Source organism: Rousettus aegyptiacus, unplaced genomic scaffold, assembly GCF_014176215.1.
Source record: "Rousettus aegyptiacus isolate mRouAeg1 unplaced genomic scaffold, mRouAeg1.p scaffold_m13_p_2, whole genome shotgun sequence".
In the NCBI taxonomy this organism is placed as follows: Eukaryota; Metazoa; Chordata; class Mammalia; order Chiroptera; family Pteropodidae; genus Rousettus; species Rousettus aegyptiacus.
In genome coordinates, this window is record NW_023416295.1 from 109,454,480 (window position 1) to 109,474,855 (window position 20,376).

The 20,376-nt window shown below is 31.4% G+C and overlaps 1 protein-coding gene across 6 annotated transcripts in view; it reads left to right on the top strand.

The window, feature by feature from the left end:
- The window catches only part of PPP1R12A (protein phosphatase 1 regulatory subunit 12A), a 127,763-nt gene that overhangs the window by 79,065 nt on the left and 28,322 nt on the right, over window positions 1-20,376 (top strand). For 2 of the 6 annotated variants that reach the window (XM_016132328.2, XM_016132329.2), the window contains exons 6-14: window positions 1,967-2,041; window positions 2,705-2,793; window positions 2,955-3,112; window positions 8,046-8,170; window positions 14,554-14,769; window positions 15,998-16,092; window positions 16,881-16,985; window positions 17,980-18,147; window positions 18,545-18,721. In XM_016132328.2, coding sequence (XP_015987814.1) covers window positions 1,967-2,041; window positions 2,705-2,793; window positions 2,955-3,112; window positions 8,046-8,170; window positions 14,554-14,769; window positions 15,998-16,092; window positions 16,881-16,985; window positions 17,980-18,147; window positions 18,545-18,721 — 1,208 coding nt within the window. The remainder of the gene's footprint in view (window positions 1-1,966; window positions 2,042-2,704; window positions 2,794-2,954; window positions 3,113-8,045; window positions 8,171-14,553; window positions 14,770-15,997; window positions 16,093-16,880; window positions 16,986-17,979; window positions 18,148-18,544; window positions 18,722-20,376) is intronic. The other 4 variants (XM_016132331.2, XM_016132334.2, XM_016132330.2 and 1 more) reach the window with 2 other exon arrangements.

Genomic DNA, 20,376 nt, shown 5'->3' on the forward strand with positions numbered 1-20,376 from the left:
TTGAAATTTAGAAACTCTTCTGTTTATAGCCTACATTTTACTCTAGTTTTTATTTTCTATCAGCTGCTGTTTGCAAAGTAGACTCATTTATCAAGGGAGAAAGAGAAAAGAAAGGTTAGTAAGGCGATCCAATTTCTTATTCTTATAAAGGAAAATTCCTTGGTTACTGAAATAACCCCATTACCTTTAATTGCTGCTCAAATTTTATTATAGTTCAGAAAAATGTTCAAGATGTGGTATTTCATTTATATGGGTTGATAAATGGTTAATTTAATACTTAAAAAGAAGCCAGTGAGATATTTCCAAATAATAATATTATCTCGAACACAGTTTGCTTTATAAGTATAGCATATATAACATTATGGAATCATACAAAGAGAATATGATAGATCAAAACTGGGATTAACATCTATTGCTGATCTAAAAGTCCCCTTTAGATTTTGAGCTACTTATTTTGCTTCAGAGCCCTTTATTCTTCAGAAATTTAATTCTTAGCGTTTAATAGTCAAGATGGAAATGGGGGGGGCATTTATTAAAGCTGAAACTTTGGACTGAAAGGGGAAGGATAGATTGCCTCTTAAGTTCTTACTGGGAAGACTGTAGTAAGAAAAGGCAGATATAAAAGTGTTTTTGAATCTTTAAAATTTAAATACATACATTCTCCTATCTTGAAAAAGCAGCATATTATGTACTTTTAAGGTATATGTTATAGACTATATCTTTCATAAACAGACAATGGAAAAGCTAGTTCAAATATGGAGTAGTGTTAGGAAATTTAACTCCCAGCTAGATATCACCATCCTGATATTGGTATAGAATCGAGGGTGGTAGTTTTGTTTTTAAATGGAAGAATTTATGTGATTTTAGAAGTCATTATTATTTACCCATCTGACTTTGCTATGTATGTGGGACTCTTCTTATGAAAGAAATTGAAATTTTCTTTCAGAATGATTTCTAATTGTAAACTTTTGGGCATTCTGAAAACTTATAACAGTAAGGTTATTATAAAGACCAACACAGGCAGCAGGAAAAATCCTTACTATGTTTGGTCAACAGCTCTTTGAAATTTTCTTTTCCACGATGAATAAAAATAGATTGACAGATGTTCATCTGGACTACTTTTTGAAACTAAGCCATACCTATGGCTGGCTGAACTTTAAGCAGTTTAGAAATATTTTTATTTTATTACTCTATTAAGAATTTAGTTAATTTTTATTGAGATATCAAAAAGAAATAAAGCCTCAATAGCTAAACATGGATGTAACCATGTGACCTAGGAATTTCACTCATAGCTATACACCTAAGGTAATGAAAACAGATGTCCTCACAAAAACGTATGCATGAATGTTTATAACAGTATTTTTCATTATATATAGCCAGAAAGCAGAAAGCAAAAGCAAATGTTTATCAACTACTAAATAGATAGTAAACGTCGTATGTCATGCAATGGAATATTCAGCAATAAAAATGAATGAAGTAGTGACATGAATGAGCCTTAAAAACATTATGCAAAGTGAAAAAAGGCAGTCACTAAGGATTACATATTGTATGATTTCATTTATATGAACAGCAAATTCATACTAACAAAATAGATTAGTGTTTGCCTCAGTCTAGGGGAGATGGGAAAGGGAGAAAGTGACTGCTAATGGGTATGTCGGTTTTTTAGGGGGTGATGAAAATGTTCTACAGTTGATTGTGTTATGGTTATAAAACGCTGAATATACTAAAAACTGTTGACTTGTATACTTTAAATGGGTGATTGTATGGTATGTGAATTACATCTAAATAAAGCTGTAACCAAAAAATGAAAGAGCGTGATCAGCTGCTTCTTACTCACGTGGATTTCTCTTACTACCATAAAAAAATATATTATCTAACTTCTTCCTATATAATCATTAGAATCATCAAAGACATTTTATAATTTACTGACTTTTTACCATCACTACTTCCCTTATTTCCTACCTAGGGCCAGACAGCCTTTGATGTAGCAGATGAAGACATTTTAGGATATTTAGAAGAGTTGCAAAAGAAACAAAATCTGGTATGTTTGATGACTTTCTAAAAATTATATTAGTGAATTCTCTTAATAGCTTTGAATTTCAGACAGTTTTAAAAAGTATTCTTATGATATTTTGTACTTTTTGGTTCCAGCTTATTCCTGGGAATAAAACTAAATGACACTGAAAATAAAGGAGTAGTGGTGCTATTTTGTCTTTCTGTTGCTTATCCACATTTCTCTAAACTCCTATTCATTACATGAATATTTCTATAATATATATGTTCTCAAGAAAAACATGTTTTTATAATTGCATAAGAAAATTTGCTTAGAAAGTATAGGCTATAAAAATCTCAGCTTTCTCAAATAGTAGGCCCTAGATAACAAAGGAGTAATGAAACTAGGAAACAGATTTTTAAGTAAAATATCATCAGACATCCTAAGTGGTGATTAGACCTTGAATTTTTCAATGAACTAAAGTCTGGGGGATCTAAAAAAAAATCCAACTTTGTCCTTCATGGAGCTTTTTAACTTTCTCGTCCTTTTTATTCTTTATCCAAGTTCTTTTCAGGTGCAACTTAAATCTTTTATTTGTTGTATTTTGTTTTTGTTTAGTTTTTAGAAAACCACTTTATTATTTTGAATTCTATTTTTTGCTTAATATTATTTTAATAGTATTCTATTTTTCTTTGCATAACTTTTATAAAGCTCCATAGTGAAAAACGGGAAAAGAAATCTCCACTAATTGAATCAACAGCCAATATGGAAAATAATCAATCACAAAAGACCTTTAAAAAGTAAGTAAAATGTTAGATTTTGTTATTATTAAAAATGAGTTGGCATGATGGCCACAGACATGATTGTTAGATTTTGTGGATCTGGGAGAAATTAAGGTATTTTGACTTTTTGTGTATATATATATATATATAATCATTTGAAAGCTTTTTTTCTTTCATAGCAAAGAGACATTGATTATTGAGCCAGAGAAAAATGCATCCCGTATTGAATCTCTGGAACAAGAAAAAGTTGATGATGAAGAAGAAGGAAAGAAAGATGAATCTAGCTGCTCTAGTGAAGAAGATGAGGAAGATGACTCAGAATCAGAAGCTGAAACAGGTAAAATTTTAAGGATAAAGGGATTTTCAATGACATTTGATTCAGTGTAAAGTAAGATGAGATCAGGTTTTTAATTTTGAAACTTTTCAGACTGATTTGCTACTTGGTCAGATATGTGCCAAGTCAGTAAGTTACCTTTCAGGGAGTATTTAAAAACATAAGTATAGTTGAGATTTTATTGTTCTCTAATTACCTGGAAGCTCTTGTTCATCCTCTGTGTTTTTCTGACCTTTCTTTTTAAGATAGGTGAAGAGGCTTCTAAATCTCCCATAACATGGTACAGATAGGATGTAAATGGGTTTCCAATAGTTCAAGAAAGTTCTTGCTACTTTCTGAGGCCCAAAAGTCTGGGAAGCTGGTCCTAGCAGCATCCTGAATATTACCTAAGAAACAGTAAAATTTTAGGAAGTCGAGGATAACTCAAGATACTTTCCTCTAGGGGTGTAGAAATTTACTTTGTTTGAGAAATTTTAAAAACATAGAAATGTGTAATATAATAAACATTTATATATTCCAAATATCAAGACCTAACAGCTGTTGACATTTAGCTATATTTGCTTTGAATTTTTCTTTTAATAAAATTAGAACATTACAGTTGTCTTCTTTAACCATGAGCCCTAGTCTACTTCCTGTTCCTCTCTTCCCAGAGACAATCACCATCATGAATTTTTTCTGTAATCTTTTAGTTCATTTTTATACTCTTCTCTTATGTACATCAGAAGTAATACATAGTAATTGTAAGGTGGTTTTGTATTTTTATTTTTACACCGCAGGAGTTGTCACGCAACTTGCTTTTTTTTACTCAGAAGTTTTGTTTTTTAAAATTTGTTCATATGTATCTATCTACATAATTTATACCTTTGCTTGCTATATATTATTCATTAAAAACATCCGTTTCCCTTCTGATAAATACTTACCTTTTCCCCAGATTTTTGTTGTTGCAAATAATGCTGCAACATTCATTTGTGTGAACAGCTATACTTTGTGAACAGCTATACTTTAAAATTGAATTATTAGTTACACTTTCAGTTTTCATAGATGCTGCCAAATTGCTTTACAAAGTTACTATAACAATTTTCATTCTTATTCTTTTTATTTTCAAGGATATTGTTTATGCATTTTTTTCCTCTGGCCTACATGTTTTTATAGATTTTGTTTACCAAATTACTTTTACTAGTGAACATTTATTATCTTATCCTATATCAGTTAATCACTCAAAACTTCTGAACAGCATACAATTCTAGTATTGCCATCTTTGAGTTCTATAACCTGACATTTTCACATAACCTTATCAGAAAAAAATATATATATACCATTTCCATTAAGTTTTTGTTCAATGAAAAAATTGTTATCACTATCAGAACCAGTTCGGTGGTCATTGGTTAACACAAATGGAGCCCTGGAATTTCTTGGACTCCATATATCTCCGCTACAAACAACAGTTTCGAATCATTTTACTTTTATGCACTTAGCAAAATATTTTCTAAGAAAATGTGAGAAGCTAATGTTTACCAAATAAACACATGTTAAGGGACATATTGTTATTTCTGTTTTCCATTAAAAAAAAAAAAAAAGATGTTGCTGAACAGATATAGATAGGCTGGCTTTGTTTCCAGGTAATGTGTTTGAGATTCCTTTATTTACTTGAAGCTTGCTAGTCTGACCAGTTACCAGTTATTTTTTGGGAATACACATAGAATGTTTGAGCTATATAAATTCTAGTTACTTAGGACTTTAATTTTTTTATTTATTGCTGTCACATTGCTGGTCAGGTAAGTCAGTATATCTTTTGCTTTGGTGAGACAGTAATGTAGGTAAAATTGAAAGCTAAAGCAACAGGTAGTCATTAATATTATAATTTATTTGTATAACATGCTAATTAGAATATTTCTAATTATAAAAGCAATTTATATGAGAATCAGCATACACAGTGTTTAAGTACAGAGATTGGTTCATGCATGTAATTGTAGATGTGGGTAATTTAATCTCAGATTGATGATAATACCTGCTTTATGTGGATAGTATATAACAATTATAAGTGTTAGCTTTTGTATAAAATTAAACTACTAATTTAAATATGCTCAATATACATCCTTACCTAATTAAGGCACTTTAATTAAATTTGTGCTGTTTCCCTTGTTTATTTTACTAAAACAGAAAGATAAAATGATTATCATGGAAATATAAATTGACTCGTATTTTTGCCCATATTTAAAGTTTTTTTTAATATAGTTAATCTCTCTGTGAGACATGCCTTGGCCCCAGCCTATAGTAAAAAATATAATTACAAATCAGATAATTCACATGTGCACAAGATAGCCAGGACTAGTACCCAGATCTCCTAACTCATATGTCAAGTCTTTTACTACTTGTGTAAAGTAGTAAGATTCGAGAATTGGAAATCGAAGCATCTCACAGAGATTTCTGAGATTTTGTTATCTAATTTTTTCTTAATTGGCCCTTTCTATACAATCCACTGTTCAATGATAGGCACTAGGGAGCTATTTAAAACAAAGAAGAGACTTCAGATTTAGACCAGTTGCGCTGCTAACTAGCAATTCTCCTGACCTCTTTTGGTTGAAATTTCCTTCTTGTAAAATGAGAAATATAATATAGATAGAACCAATTACCATCAAATTGCATTGTATTAGTTTCCTGTTTGGAGTTTAAGCATACCAATCACTCTCTGCTTAGTTTCTCACTGATCTAACTTTAAATGTTCCTCTGAAGCATTCATTGTACTATGATAATTTTGTTCTTCCTGTTGCTAGTAGTCAGTCGTGCCAGGAAAATTTGACTCTGTCTTAAGAATTAATCCATATAAATGTTGTGTGGTTCCTTCTCTCTCACTCTTTTAATATCAACAAGGCTTTATCATACTTTATTTGGCAAGCTTGAGAAAGCAGCCATTTCCCTGTAGAGCTACAGTTTTATTTAACAATTTCTAAACTGTTTCATTTTTCTACTTTTTTGTAAGGTTATTTCCGTAGGAAACTATTTGACATAAAATAACTTTTGCTGAATTTTCTTTTATAAAGTTTTTTATCGGTGTTCTTTTGATAAATCAGATTAAAATAGAAACTTAACCAAAAATTTAATTTTCTTTCAAAATTGTAAATTAGGTAGTAGAGAAAATGAAAAGAAGGAGGGATATTTTTTTTCAGGTTTTTTTCCCTCTTAGGCTTGAAATTGTCATTCTTCACTGAAATCAAATGAATAGAAGGGCTTCAACAGTACTGATAATGTTTATTTAAGTTCAATGGTGGCAATGGCGTTTGTTTCATTATGATTCTTGAACCAAACAAATGTTTACATACATGCATATACATTCTTTGGTGTGTAGGTTTCACTAATAAAAAACAAATTTTTAAATCAAGAGAAAATAGGAAGAAAGGAGAATATAAAATGAAAGAAAACATTTTCATTGTCTTGTTTTTGATTTATTCTACTAGACTGTAAGCTCTGTACAGTTAAGATATTCTGTCTTTTCATTGGCCGATGCATCCCCACTACCTATGACAGTACCTGAAGTATGGAGACACTTAATAAATATTTATTGAAGTACTGTCTTTCTAGTTAGGTGGCTCGATTTCCAGGAAGGTGGTCTCATGAGATTATATATGATTTGTATTTAACCGTGCTGAATAGGCTTAGCTTCTGTTGAAGGAAAAGAGGTATTATTTAACAATGAGAATAAAATTTATTAGACTGAATCTAGCTCATTCAGTTTATTTGAAAAGTTAAGGTTATAGTGATTTTTAAATATCCCAGTTTGACCTTGTCCTTTGGTATAGTTTGAGATAGTGTTCTTTTCACCTTATTAACATCTTATGGATATTTTCTGAGTCACGAATAGAACTGAATGAATCATTGCAAATTTAGGTTGTTAGTAGGATGTTTATAGTTACTCTAAAGATAAGAATATTTTAATATTGTCTTATAAAGTATAACAGAATACAATAATGATAACTTAAGATGGAAGATTTCTTTGAAAAACTAACCTAAAGGAGGGAGAGAAGTAATATTTTGAAAATGAATATTTTATAGGTCTTTAAAACAGCATATTTCTTCCCAAAAATATATAAGGGTACCTGTCCTGCCCTATTTTGAAACCAAAGAAATACTTTAAAACTAAATAAAATGAGCTTTGTCCATTTGGAAAGTAAGCTTTTCTAGTTCATTTATAAATTACAGTTAATTTAAAGATTTGAATTTTTAGTGACCATTTTGTTAAAAGACAATCTGATTTATGTATTCAAACAGTCTTTGAATTTTTTCTATCATCAGATTAATTTTTCTAATACTTTTAAAAATCTTTCTAAGTGATTCATTACTAGTTGGAAATTGTCTTGATACAATATCAAAAGAGATTTAACCTAATTCAACTGATATGTATGTCCATTTAACTTACAGATTTTTTAGGGGTGAAAAGGCATGCTCTTTGTGACATTGAAGCATACTGTTTAACGGGAATATTGACAGAAAGCACTTTTAGATTCCCTGAAATAAAGAGGGGCTGTCAATTTTAGATAAGCAACATAAGTTGTTTATCCATTAGAAATTTACATAGCTCTTGTAAATTGTTAAGTAACATTGTATTCATGCATTCAGGTTTTAAATATTAATTTTAAAGATTTTAAAATTTTCCATGGTGTTAAAAGTACAAAAGTCAGATTCTATTTGTGCTTTTTATTCTTAGAAACTTTGTTGTGTTTCTTCATATTATCTTATTTACTTCAACATATAGATTGAGACATTTTTAGAAACTCCTTAAAAATTCACTTGTTAAAAAGGATAATAGTGAGAAAAGACTTTTGATTTAACAAAACCTTAAACAAAGATAGACTTATAAAGTAATATTTTCCCAGTCATTGAAACCGAGTTAATATAGAATCTTGACTCTTTATGTTCTTTTTTTTTTATTATTAAATAGATAAGACAAAACCCATGGCTTCTGTAACTAATGCCAATACTTCTAGTACACAAGCAGCTCCTGTAGCTGTTACAACACCTACTGTGTCATCTGGTCAGGCAACACCTACATCACCTATTAAAAAGGTAAGCTAAAACTATGTTTGCTAAAAATACATATATTCTTTTTAAGTACCATTTTATCTAAAGCATTAAGTTCTAAATTTTTATAGTTTATTCCAAAAATATTTATGGTTTTAGAATAAGAATATATTTTTCTTTCTTTAATTTGAAATTTCCTTTGAACCATATTATATTTTTTAAATACTTTTTTGCAATTTTACAGTTTGTAGCAGAAACAAATGGCATAGAGATTAAATTTTTTCTATGAAAAACAATCATCATGGTAGTTTTTAAATCCGTCGTATTTTTGAGAAACAGATTTCATTTCTTTTATCTCTATTAAGATGCATTTTGACAATTTCACATGAGCAAAGTCTAAACACAAAAAGTGCTACCACAAGTCAATGAGAGAACTAGAATTTAAATTTTCTAATTCAATACAAAGCACCAGGCATGGAAGTATGGTACACTAGTAGGAGCGTGATCTCAGAAGACAAACCAGACATTAGCTCCCGACCCCACCTCTTAGAAGTAGTTATGACTTTGGGTGAGTTACTATCTTTCCGGTTGTCAAAAATAAATAAATAAAAAGATAAAACAAAAACAATAAGGAGAGAAAGTAGTTGACCTTATAAACTTTGGTTGATAAGACCTGGCTAGGGACTGACTCTCCCCAAATTTTAGCTTCATTTCTTCCTCTTCTCCCTTACTGTGTTCTCCGTTTGCTCTCTGTCCTTCTTGCTTTCCTTTCTCTACCAAACAGTACTTTCCAACCATTGTGTTGATCTTTTTAAAAACTTTCTTTTCCCTGCTACTCTAGAACCTATACTTCTGTTAATCCAAATTAAAGAGTAAGGGTTCTGTTTTGTTTTTTTCCTTATCTTTTTTAAAACTTACCTCTTTTTAAAAGCTCTTTTTACCAGCTCTTATCTTTATTGAGCACACTCATTTCCCTCTCTATACATACGTACATCCTTTTTTCAGAACCAGTTAAAAATTAGTTGCAATCAATATAATACTTGACCTCTACATACTTCAGTATTTGTTTCCTAAATACAAAGTGATTCTCTTTCACTCCCACATTAAAATTATCATACTTAAGAAATTTAACTTTGATGTAATATTGTTATCTCTTCACTAATGTACAGACCACACTTAAGATTTTCCCAATTGTCCTCCCAATAATGTCTTTCAAACTCATTTTTTTAAATCAAGTGGCCACTCAGGGATTGCACAGTTTGTTTAGTCATCATGCCTCTGCCTTTGAACTTTTTATTTTGTTGCTTGTCTGACATTATTTGGTTTGCATGGGTTTGAGGACTGATTTTAAATTCCTGTAGTGTTTCTATCACAGCACAGTGTCAGCCTTGCTAATATTTGGATTTGGCTCCAAGTGGTTAAAATGTAAATCTTTTAAAATGATAAACTAGAGAATTTTTTTAAAATCCATACTGTTAGAAATAATCCTCCTTTAAAACTTTCCCTGAGGAATAAGAATAATGTGGATTCTTAGTAGTAAAAGTGTATGGATTTTACTGGTCCAATTTGAATATCAGGAAATTATATGAATGAGTTATCTTACTTTCTGTATTCTAGAACTGAGGGCTTCTTGAATTGAGTTAGAACTCATGTTTACATGATCATAATTACATTTGCTTTAAAATGAAATTCTCCAGAAGCAACCTGTCCTGCAGAAATTTTAAGACAGTTATTGCCATAACTGGTGTCATCATAAGCTGCATCATAAGCTGCTTTAACTGTAGTTTTATTTAATTCTAGAACCCCTGTGTACTTTTTCAGTGAACACTAAACTTTTATCTCTTTTGATTTTTTTATCTGTTGGAACTGTAGGATTATCAAAAGTTTCCAAAAGCTCCAACTTCTTGCAATATCCGATCAAGAAACTGTCATTCTTTTGAGCATTTAGCTAAGCAATCTCTTCCCTACCATAGTCAGATAATTACAATAGACATCTTATAATCAATTACATTTTTTTCAGGCATAGCCTCAGATTTATGGTAATTTATTTCTTAGTTTATGCCAACTGCCCTAACTGAAAGCAAACACTTAATAACTGTTAGATTAGTGGACTAATAACCTCTTATAAAATTCTTATCAGAATTATTTCAGATTCTGTAATTAAATTGATCTAATGACAACTATTTGTTTCTATAATTTACATATTTAGAAATTGCAATTCTCAATTTCAAAACTTACTTAGAAGATTATATTCAGTCTTTGTTTTTAAGGTTTTGTAGCCAAATTTTATTCAAAGCAGTGAAGTCATGGTTTATAAAAAATTTGAAGTGTTATTTTAATGGATAGAGCAATATTATCAGTATTATTGTTTTTTAATTTTGTTTCAGTATTTTTCCTATAACTTAGAGACCTGAGGTACAAATTTCCTTACATAAATCGTTCATTTGTAAATGCATCTTAGAAGATTTTGCAGTTAAAAGTTCTATTTTTCAATTCCTACTCACTACTCTGCTTCTAATATTTACAATTATCTTAAGTTCTCTAGCTACCTCCACTAGTGTGCACGTGCACACACACACACTCATGGCAAGGAATAGATCACAGAACAGGAGCTCTGAAACAGTATTAAATATCACTTATATTTCTGTAATAATGCAGGGTGTCTGCAGAGAAATGGATATATTTACTTTAAGTGATCTTCCCTTAAGTCCTCAACTTCAGCTAAAAATAAAGAACTATTTCTGTAGTAATGAGATCAGGCCTATTTTTTGTGGAGATGTTAGCTATAAAACCATCAGTTTGATTATAATATTTAAGTTCTTAACTAACGATAAGTTTATATAATTCTGTAGTCAAAATAAATTCTCTTGGGATCTCCAAAGATGATTACCTACTCTGTTGTATGCACATAAATTCCAATAAGTATAAACCATTTTTTCTTTACTAGATAGTAAGAATTAGAATGTTCTTGGAGTTAAGTGTTTTAGTTAATTGAATCCAATGATTAAGCATAATAATAATTTAATAAAAGACTACTACATGCAGTTGGTATATGAAATATGCTGATAAAATGTACAAATGTAGAATGATTGTTTAAAAACGAAAGAAATCACTTAATTTGATGTAAGGGAATTAGAACATTTGAGCTAGATCTTGAAGAATGATAGATCTTGAGGTAGTATTTCAACTAAGCAGAGGGCAGGAAGATTTTGTACAGTTTGTTGAAAGGGAGAGAAGAAAACTGTGAGCCAGGTAGAAATAATACTGAGTATTTTGCATGAAAAACGAGTTGTTTAGTTTGATCGATATGTAAAGTACATATACAAAACAAAACAGGAAAAGTAGAGCCAAATTGAAGAATGTCTTCATTTCTATGATAACATTTTTATAATTTGACACATAGTAGAGATTTGTACAGGATATTTGAACAAGGCCATGAGAGAATTATTCTCTATAGAATATCTGACAGCAAGTACAGATGTATTTGAAGGCGAGAGACTGATCGAGAGGTTTATTAGAAAATCATTGAAGTTGCCCAGGATGATAAGAATATAAACTAGAGAAGTGGCAGTGGTCTTATAAAAGAAAGGAGGAGATTTAGAGACTTTGTAGATAGATGGTGAAGGTGTCAGAGAAGTCTAACGTGGCTTAGAAGTTTCAGAAATAGGGGACTAAAGAGATTATTGATGCCATTAATAGAAATGGGGAACTAACAGTTGATTTGGAAATAAAGGTGTTTGATTTTAGTCATGTTGAATTCCAGGTTCCAATTATTATTCTAGTAATCCATTCTTAAGATAAATAGAAATTCAGGACTTGGAATTTAGGAGTCAGAGTAATTAGAGAGTAACAAATTTGAGAATAAGCTGAATATAGTTAACATTTGGCCGGAGAAAATAGAGAAGATCCTACTCCAAACCCTTGGGATAAGGAAGTGGAAAGAGAAAATGGGAGATCTGAGAACATTCTCGAAGTGCTTATGTCGCAGGACTGTGACAAGAACAACAAAAAGACCAAGAAGGGAGGTGATCAGAAGAGTAAGAAAGTCAGAATAGTTTTCTGTTATAAAAGCCAGAAGTGTTTCAAGGAGAAGGTATAGTTGAGTATTTCAGAGAGGTTCATTTATACACCAAATAAAACTAAAGATGCTTTTAAACAAATAAACTGGAACTTAAAATGCAAGGTCATGTTAGATAAAGTGGAAGTATATCGATTATATTGTATAGTGCAACAATTGTTCATTTCAAAATTGATAACACAGTAGTTTTTCACTGGGTTGTTGTATAGATTAAACGAGATAACCCGTGTAAAGCACTGTACTTAGGGCCTGGTACCAATAAACATTTGTTACCAATTAAATGTTACCTTTTCTTATAACATTCAGTAAATGTTACTGCTGTGTGACTATTTTATCATAGAGGAATAACATTTGTTTCCACTTTGGGGAGGTTTCAAGGCTGGAATTGGCAACCATGGTCTGTGGGTCAGAGTTGGCCCATATACCTGTTTTTGCACAGCACACCAGAAAATAACTTTTTAAATGTTTAGTGGTTGGGGGGAGGGAATGAAAAGAAGACAATTGTGTGATGCAAATTCAAATTCCTAGATAAATTTTTATTGCAACACAGCCACATTTATTCACTTAGGTATTACCTATGGGTTCATTTTTTGTGCTGCAGCAGCATAAATGAGTTACAACAGAGACCCTGTGGTCTCAAAGCCTAAAATTTACAATCTGGCTCTTTACAGAAGAGTTTGCCAATCCCTGTTCTAGAGTACTATGACTTTAAACTCAGAAACTGATAACTAGTCACCTCAGTGTCTACAGAGGTTCCTGAACTTTTTTCAGTCAGCAGAGCACCTAGTGTTTTACTAATCTTTTTCACAGTGCCACTTGCCCAAAAGAAATACCTGTTTGTTTCATTTCTGAAGTAGGTAAGTGCAAATAAGTTAATAGCAGTTTGTGCAGTGTCCAACAGATGTCACTGTGCTTCTCTCAGAACTTTAAATGCGATATCCCTCATAGCGCCCCTGTGGTTCTGTTCTGGCGCCTTGGAATGCCTCAGTGCATATTTTGGAAACTGAGGAATGCTGTACATCATGTGGCTATTTTCAATCCTATTGGTAGGAATTAATTACTGGAAGTACCAGAGGTATGTTAATAACAGTTTTGTCTATAAAGTAGCCCTCTGACATGGTTGCTTTAACAAGCTCTACTAAGCTGCTAATAATAGCAAACTTTGGCATTAAATATGAAAGGTTTTTTTTTGTAAGTATTCATATCCCAGGCTTGTAGCAGCTAGTCAGTCACTATTGTCACCCACTTATATTTAACTATAGTTGAATATTTAAATGTTGTAAGTTAAGTTGATGAAGTGAACTAGTTAAAGATAACAGATGTTTCACTTTTAGGGCTGTTTGAAGGAAAGTCCTAGAAATGAAATAAATATTTGTATAAAAAAATAGTTTTTAGTTGAAACATTTAATGTTTGGTGGAAAAATCAAACAATAAATATAAGGTTATGATATTAAAAATATTATTGAAATAAATGTTATAATTAGAAAATATATCTGATTTCATTTTTGTTGGTTATGCTAGATTTAAAAATGTTTAACCAATTATATAAAGGAATAAAAGCAAAATTCAAGTGCTTTGTTCATTCTCATGCTATATTATCCGCTCTACAGACCTTTAACTGCTTTAGATAGAAGTTTCTCTATTAGAGTCTTTCAGATTTTCTCATGCTGGAAGTGGAACTTGCTCCCAGTGACTTTTAAAGACTGGATTATTACCTAGTCATTGGGATTTAATTTATTATAAAATTCTTTAAAAAAGAAAAAAATGTTTTTTGCTCATAACTTCCTTTTCTGTTTTCATACTTTCAATCTTTATCTCTTTACCTGTCTCATTTTAATTGGCTTTAGTATGATTTCATTGCTCCTACCATGCCTGTGGTGGAATCTGTAGATCCCGCATCATGGAGGCAGGGCTTGCGCAAAACTGGCATTGTTCTTGTGCCCAATAAGGGTGAAAAATCTATGGTGAGGCATTTCTATGTGCAAGGATTTATATTAGGTTATAATATAACAAGTTTAATATGAATATTGGTTCCAAAGATGCATGATTTTAAGTCCTTATGGTGTGCTCATTTCTGTTCTCTATTTGCATCATAATTTTTCTGTGTGATATAAAGTGTGGAGTGTGCTTTGTTAAATCTAACTTCTGGAAAGGTAGTTCATGCTTTTTTCAGTTTTATATCTTTACACTTTGACTAAGACATTAACCTACATAGTAAAAGTGTTTCTTCTGAAACTATTAACTATAATTTTAGACATTTTATCTGTGAACTTATTATTCCCAGTTTAAGGACTGATCGATCAGTCTTGATAATTCTTTTTTCTTTTTCTTAAAAATAACATATAAACAGTTTCCAACCTCAGCTACAAAAATTTCTTCCAAAGAAGAAGAGAGAAAAGATGAGTCTCCTGCATCTTGGAGGTTAGGACTTAGAAAGACTGGCAGTTATGGTGCACTTGCAGAAATCACAGCATCTAAAGAGGCTCAGAAAGAAAAAGACACTGCAGGTGTTATGCGTTCAGCTTCAAGTCCTAGACTTTCCTCCTCATTGGATAATAAAGAAAAGGTAATCTATTTCACAGTCTGGATTCTGTAAAAACTAATGATTTGTTTTCCAGGAACGTCAAATCTATTGGCTTTTCTATTTGCCGTTCGATCTGTGTTTCAACTTAATTCACCTAACAATGAATTATGTAACAATACAAGTGTACCTGCCTTAAACAAATACCTATGTGGAATTGAGAGGATCTGACTATACTCAATTAAAGGAACATTTTATCTTACTTTGGAATTTACAGTAAAATCTATCAAGGAGCAAGCTTATTTTGTTTATTAGGAAAGTTTTCCAAAGTTTAGAAGTACATTTCTTCTAGAATATGATTATACTCATTGATTACATTTATCCAGTATCTTCTCATTTCTTCACCCAATATTTTATCTCTTATATCACAAGCAACTTTGTCTCGATGAGTAAATAACTTATATTTTGAAAGGCAATATTAAATTTCATCAAATAGAATGTACCACAGTTTATTCAGTGTTATTTTATATAGCTGATAGATTGTTTATTTTCTACTGCGTTTGTCGATGCTTGGACATTTTTTTTCTATATAGTTTTTTCCTCTATTTAGGAGTACTTCTTTTATCAGAAATTCAGAAATAGAGTTTCTCATCAAGTATTTTAATATTTTTTATTTTGTATAAATTTATTGCCCAGCTGTTTCCAACTACTTGATGCTACTATAGTGGTAATAGATCAGATGCCATTGTCACTACATTCTCAACCAGATTTAGATAAATATGATCTAAATAACTTTTGTTTTTAGTATTTTACTGATATATATTAAAGGATAGAATATTAAGGCAGTAAATACCTTACATAACATAAGCCATTAGGACTTTTTAGTGAACCATATTTGAGACCTTATTTCTCTGAAATAAATAAGGATATTTTACCTTATGACACTATACTATGAATAATCTGTTACAGAAGTTGTAGAAAAAGTCATTAAACTGTAGAGGAATTTTTCTTCCCTATGTTAAAATATTATCTAATTCTAGATAAAAGGAGAAATAAAAGAAAAGGAATTCAAACAAACTGTCCTTTAGTGGTTATAGCACTTGACTCTTGATAGACATTAATTTTTTAGAGTTTGGCTAGAAACTGGAAATTCTATAAAGTAACTGTGATGGCTATGTCATTATTCATTGTTGGAATACTCTTTAATATTCTTAACAGCACCTATAAGTATCACAGATTTATTTTCACTCATGTTTTTTTTTCTGTTGTGTAGGAAAAAGATAGTAAAGGAACTAGGCTTGCATATGTTACACCTACAATACCAAGACGACTGGCCAGTACATCTGACATTGAAGAGAAAGAAAACAGGTGGATTCATTATGATTTCCTTTGTTTTTACTATGAAAGCTTTATTATCTAGCATGAGAGTTAAAGCATGAGCACTGTTGGAATTACGTGGGATATGGATTGCAGAAAGAGATGGAGGGTATTCCTGATAGAACACCAAGTACTCCTGAAGAGGTTCTGGTTTGGTACGTTCGTGAAATAGCAAAAAGAGGCATAGTGACTGGCACAAGAGTGAGGGGATAGTGGTGGAAGATGAGGTCGCAAACTAGTACATATTCTCTAAATATTTGGAACATATAGAAAAGGAAGAAGAAGAAGGGGGAAAAGGCTCTTAATTTAGTTTGTTTCTTCCTATTTTTCAGCACATAAAGTATGAGAGCTTTTTAGTGTAGTTACAATCGTGTTATAACATCCAGTTTTGTGTATTGACTTTTTTATCTGATACCTCATACGTAGTTTATATGCTAATATATAGTTTCAGTAAACATTGTTTTTCATTGGTACATAGTGTCCATAGAGTAGGTTTGCTGAGGTTAAAGTAACCATTTCCCCTCCTAAAATTATTGAAATTTAAACTGTCTAATATTTCGTGATCATGAACAAAACTTTTGTAAACATCTTAATTTTCTTCCTTTAATTAGGTTTATACCTTAGGGACAGAATCCTAGAAATGGATACTTCTTACTAAGTATCCCAAAGTGTCTTTTCAAGGGATTTTTCTAGTTTCTACATTTACAAATGTTTATTAATATATGGCTTTCTTACAAATTATCTACCATAATCTGAAAAATTTTTTTTTTTTTTTACAGAGACTCTTCAAGTTTGCGAACAAGTAGTTCTTATACAAGAAGAAAATGGGAAGATGATTTCAAAAGGAATAGCTCAATTAATGAAGGATCAACTTATCATAAAAGGTAATAATATAATTCTTAAGTAACTTTTATGTATTTTATAAAAAATGAAGCTTTTCTAAAATGTATATTTAAAGATGGGTGAAAATTTGCTCTGACTAATGCCTTCCTAATATATTACAGTCAGTCCTCACGTAACATCTTAATTAGGTTGTGTGACATTAAAAGAAATGATGTATAACAAAACTAATTTTAATGTAGGCTGATTGGTATAAACAAGAATTAAGTGCCTACAGCATCTCATCAATGATAATGAAATGGTGTTGAGCAAAATGTTATTTGAGGACCTGCCATATATATATTTAATTAATTTTTGAGATATAATGAAGTATCTTTTATATTGTGGCATATTAAAAAGGAAATCCTTATATAGTTGACTAGAGCATTTGAAATAGGTGAGTGTCCTAATTGATCTGGTTATCACTGGTGACCTGGAAAATTTTCACTTGTCTTAGAGCTAAATAAATGCCTTGAATTAGAATGTTGGTGATATCATATGGAGAGGAGGGAAGGGGAGGGGAAGCTATGAATTTTTTCTCTGCTAAAAACAACCAAAAAAGAGTAAATGATGAGCAAATACAATATAAGCATGGGTCATTCCTAGGGATGTGACCCATTGCTGAAACAATTTTCTTCCAAAATTTCAAAGTCTTAGCTTTCCCTGAGTAAAACTAAACCGAAGTGTTTTTGTCAGACTCAGCCTGTCATAACCATGTAATCTGGAACAGTTCTAGAAATATAAAATGTCAGATCAGATCATCTTTGAGTCTTGTTGATATAGAGTGGGGAGGCAGTAAAATGATACACTACCAAATTAGTGAAATCATCTAAACTCTAGCAAGTTGTAGGTGCAACTCTTGGTGCTGGAGTTGGTGGTGTATTTAGGAACACAGTTTTTTAGATTTTTCCTAGCCTTGTGAATCTGTATAATGTATAGACATTAACTATAAAATACACATGCAAACACATCCTATATAGATATGACTCTTTTCTTTAGTTACTCCTTTGGTAGAAGACAAGATGATTTGATTAGTTCTAGTGTTCCAAGCACCACATCAACACCAACAGTTACCTCTGCAGCTGGGCTTCAGAAAAGCCTGCTTTCCAGCACAAGCACTACTACAAAGATTACAACGGGTTCTTCCTCAGCAGGCACACAAAGCAGGTGAGTCACAGATATATTTTGTGTTCAGGCCTACTGTGCGCTTATGTATGTGCATGCGTTTTTGTTTAGAAGATTGTGGGGCTCTGGATTTTTTCATTTACCTTGTTAAAATCATTTACAAACAAAAATTGGTTCCAAAAAGAGGCAGTTATGCATGTCTGGGGAAAAATTTTAAGTTCCTAAATTATGAACTTTACTTGAATTAGACTGCTTAAAATATAAATTTCTCACTGTGACAGCTCTGGGTGAGCTTTTGGGTGCATAGTTGAAATATGCCTTGCCTTGTGTTTTAAAAAAATCCATCCCTGTAGTCACACGTTTTCAGCTGCTAGAAAGTGCTTTCATTGTTTAGCTGTTTTCCTTTTCTCTTTTTGTGTTGCTGCTTATGATGTTATAGTACCTCAAATCGTTTGTGGGCTGAGGATAGTACTGAGAAAGAAAAGGACACTGTTCCTACGGCAGTGACCATTCCTGTTGCTCCAACTGTTGTAAATGCTGCAGCCTCTACCACAACTCTGACTACAACTACTGCCGGCACTGTCTCCTCCACATCAGAGGTCAGGGAGAGACGCAGGTGTGTAAAGGTCCTAATAGGACTCCCAATATATCTTGCCCAGTGATAAAAGTTGTTTGTTTTGTTTTGCTTTTTAATCTTGTGAAGTTGGTGACCATCTCTCCAATAGGTTAATGAAAGAAATTATCTGTAAAGATTCTCTTGGTGAAGAAAGGCTTCTGGTGCATATTTGTAAGCCAAATAATTCTAACCGTGTTGATACATTTACTTAGTTTTAATTCTGGTACATAGAAGGCACTCATTAGATTTTTTTAAGGATCTATGAATTTATTTTGTGTGCTTAAATCTATTTATGAGCATTGCTCACTTCTTTCTGTTTTTCTCAGTTAGTTATATGGAATCATAGATGTGGAAAGGAAGTTACCTATTATCTTTTGAGATGTCCTCGATTTACAGAAAGAAATGAGATCCAGAGATATTAAATGACTTTCCCATATTTATATAATTAGTATGAGAACTAAGACTAGGCCCAAGATTATATCATCTATACACCCTATCTTCGATTTTATTTTTCCTCTTATATTTTTGTCACTAAAATACCAGATTAACTTCATTTTACTTTTGGCACTTAGTGTTCATAAACAGATAATCTTACATCCTTTGTCTCTGGTGCTTCGTGCAGTGCATCCTTACGATAGTATCCTTAGGGTAATATTTGTGGTAAATATATGAAAAGTGACAGACTTAAATATTTCCTTTCCTGTCATTACATCTTTAGTTTCTGCCAACATATTTACATTTTATCTCTTTATAGTGAAATATAGTTATAACACTACTACAAGCAGTTCGAATTTTTTAATTCAAATACCAGTGTAGGTTGTATCATACTTGAATTATTTTTTCTTTATTTTTCTATAAATTTAAGTCAGGTTTTTGAAGTGTCTCAATAAGACCATACAGCCAACAGAAATTAGAAGAGTATAGGCATCCATCATTTTCACATGTGTGAAAACAAATTTGAGGGTTTTGCTTTTATGGAGCAGAGGGGGTTTGGGTTGAAAGGGAGAAAGGGTCAGCAGTCCTTGGTTTTTTCCTCCTTGTTCTGTGTTAATCCTAAAGTTAGAGTTCTTTCTGGATCAGAATTTCTTCTGTAAAATGAGGCTTTTGATTTATATAATTTCTAACTTTTCAGAATCCTGTTTATCTCTAGGATTCCATGCTTTTTCCAGTGACAGTCTAATGAAGGTCACCCCAGAATCATCTGTTGTTTCAGAACAAAGTATGATTCTTAATCTTAGCTTTTTTAAAAAAATTTTTTATATTTTTGGAGAGAGTTGAATTTCACCTTTTTAGAATTAATCCTAAAAGACATTAAAGATTGAAAATTAATTTTTGGAGATATTATAAGGACTGCAGATTCTAGTAATGTAAGAAACAAAGTATTTATTGAGATTGTTCCTGGTCTCTATTAGAAAAATTTTGTTTGTCTTACCTTGTTCATTGATGTTTGCAGTAATATTAATGTTTGTGCTTTGTTCTATGTCAGATATTTGTTTGCAGTTTTGACTACATTGTTGGCCTCTTTTGTTTGTCTTTTAATTAAATTTCATTAATTTTTTGAAATATATGTGGTTGAAAATTTGCCCTCAAAATGTATACATGATGATTTAAGAATATACTGTAGCTGACAAAAGTCAATACATTTATGACATTTT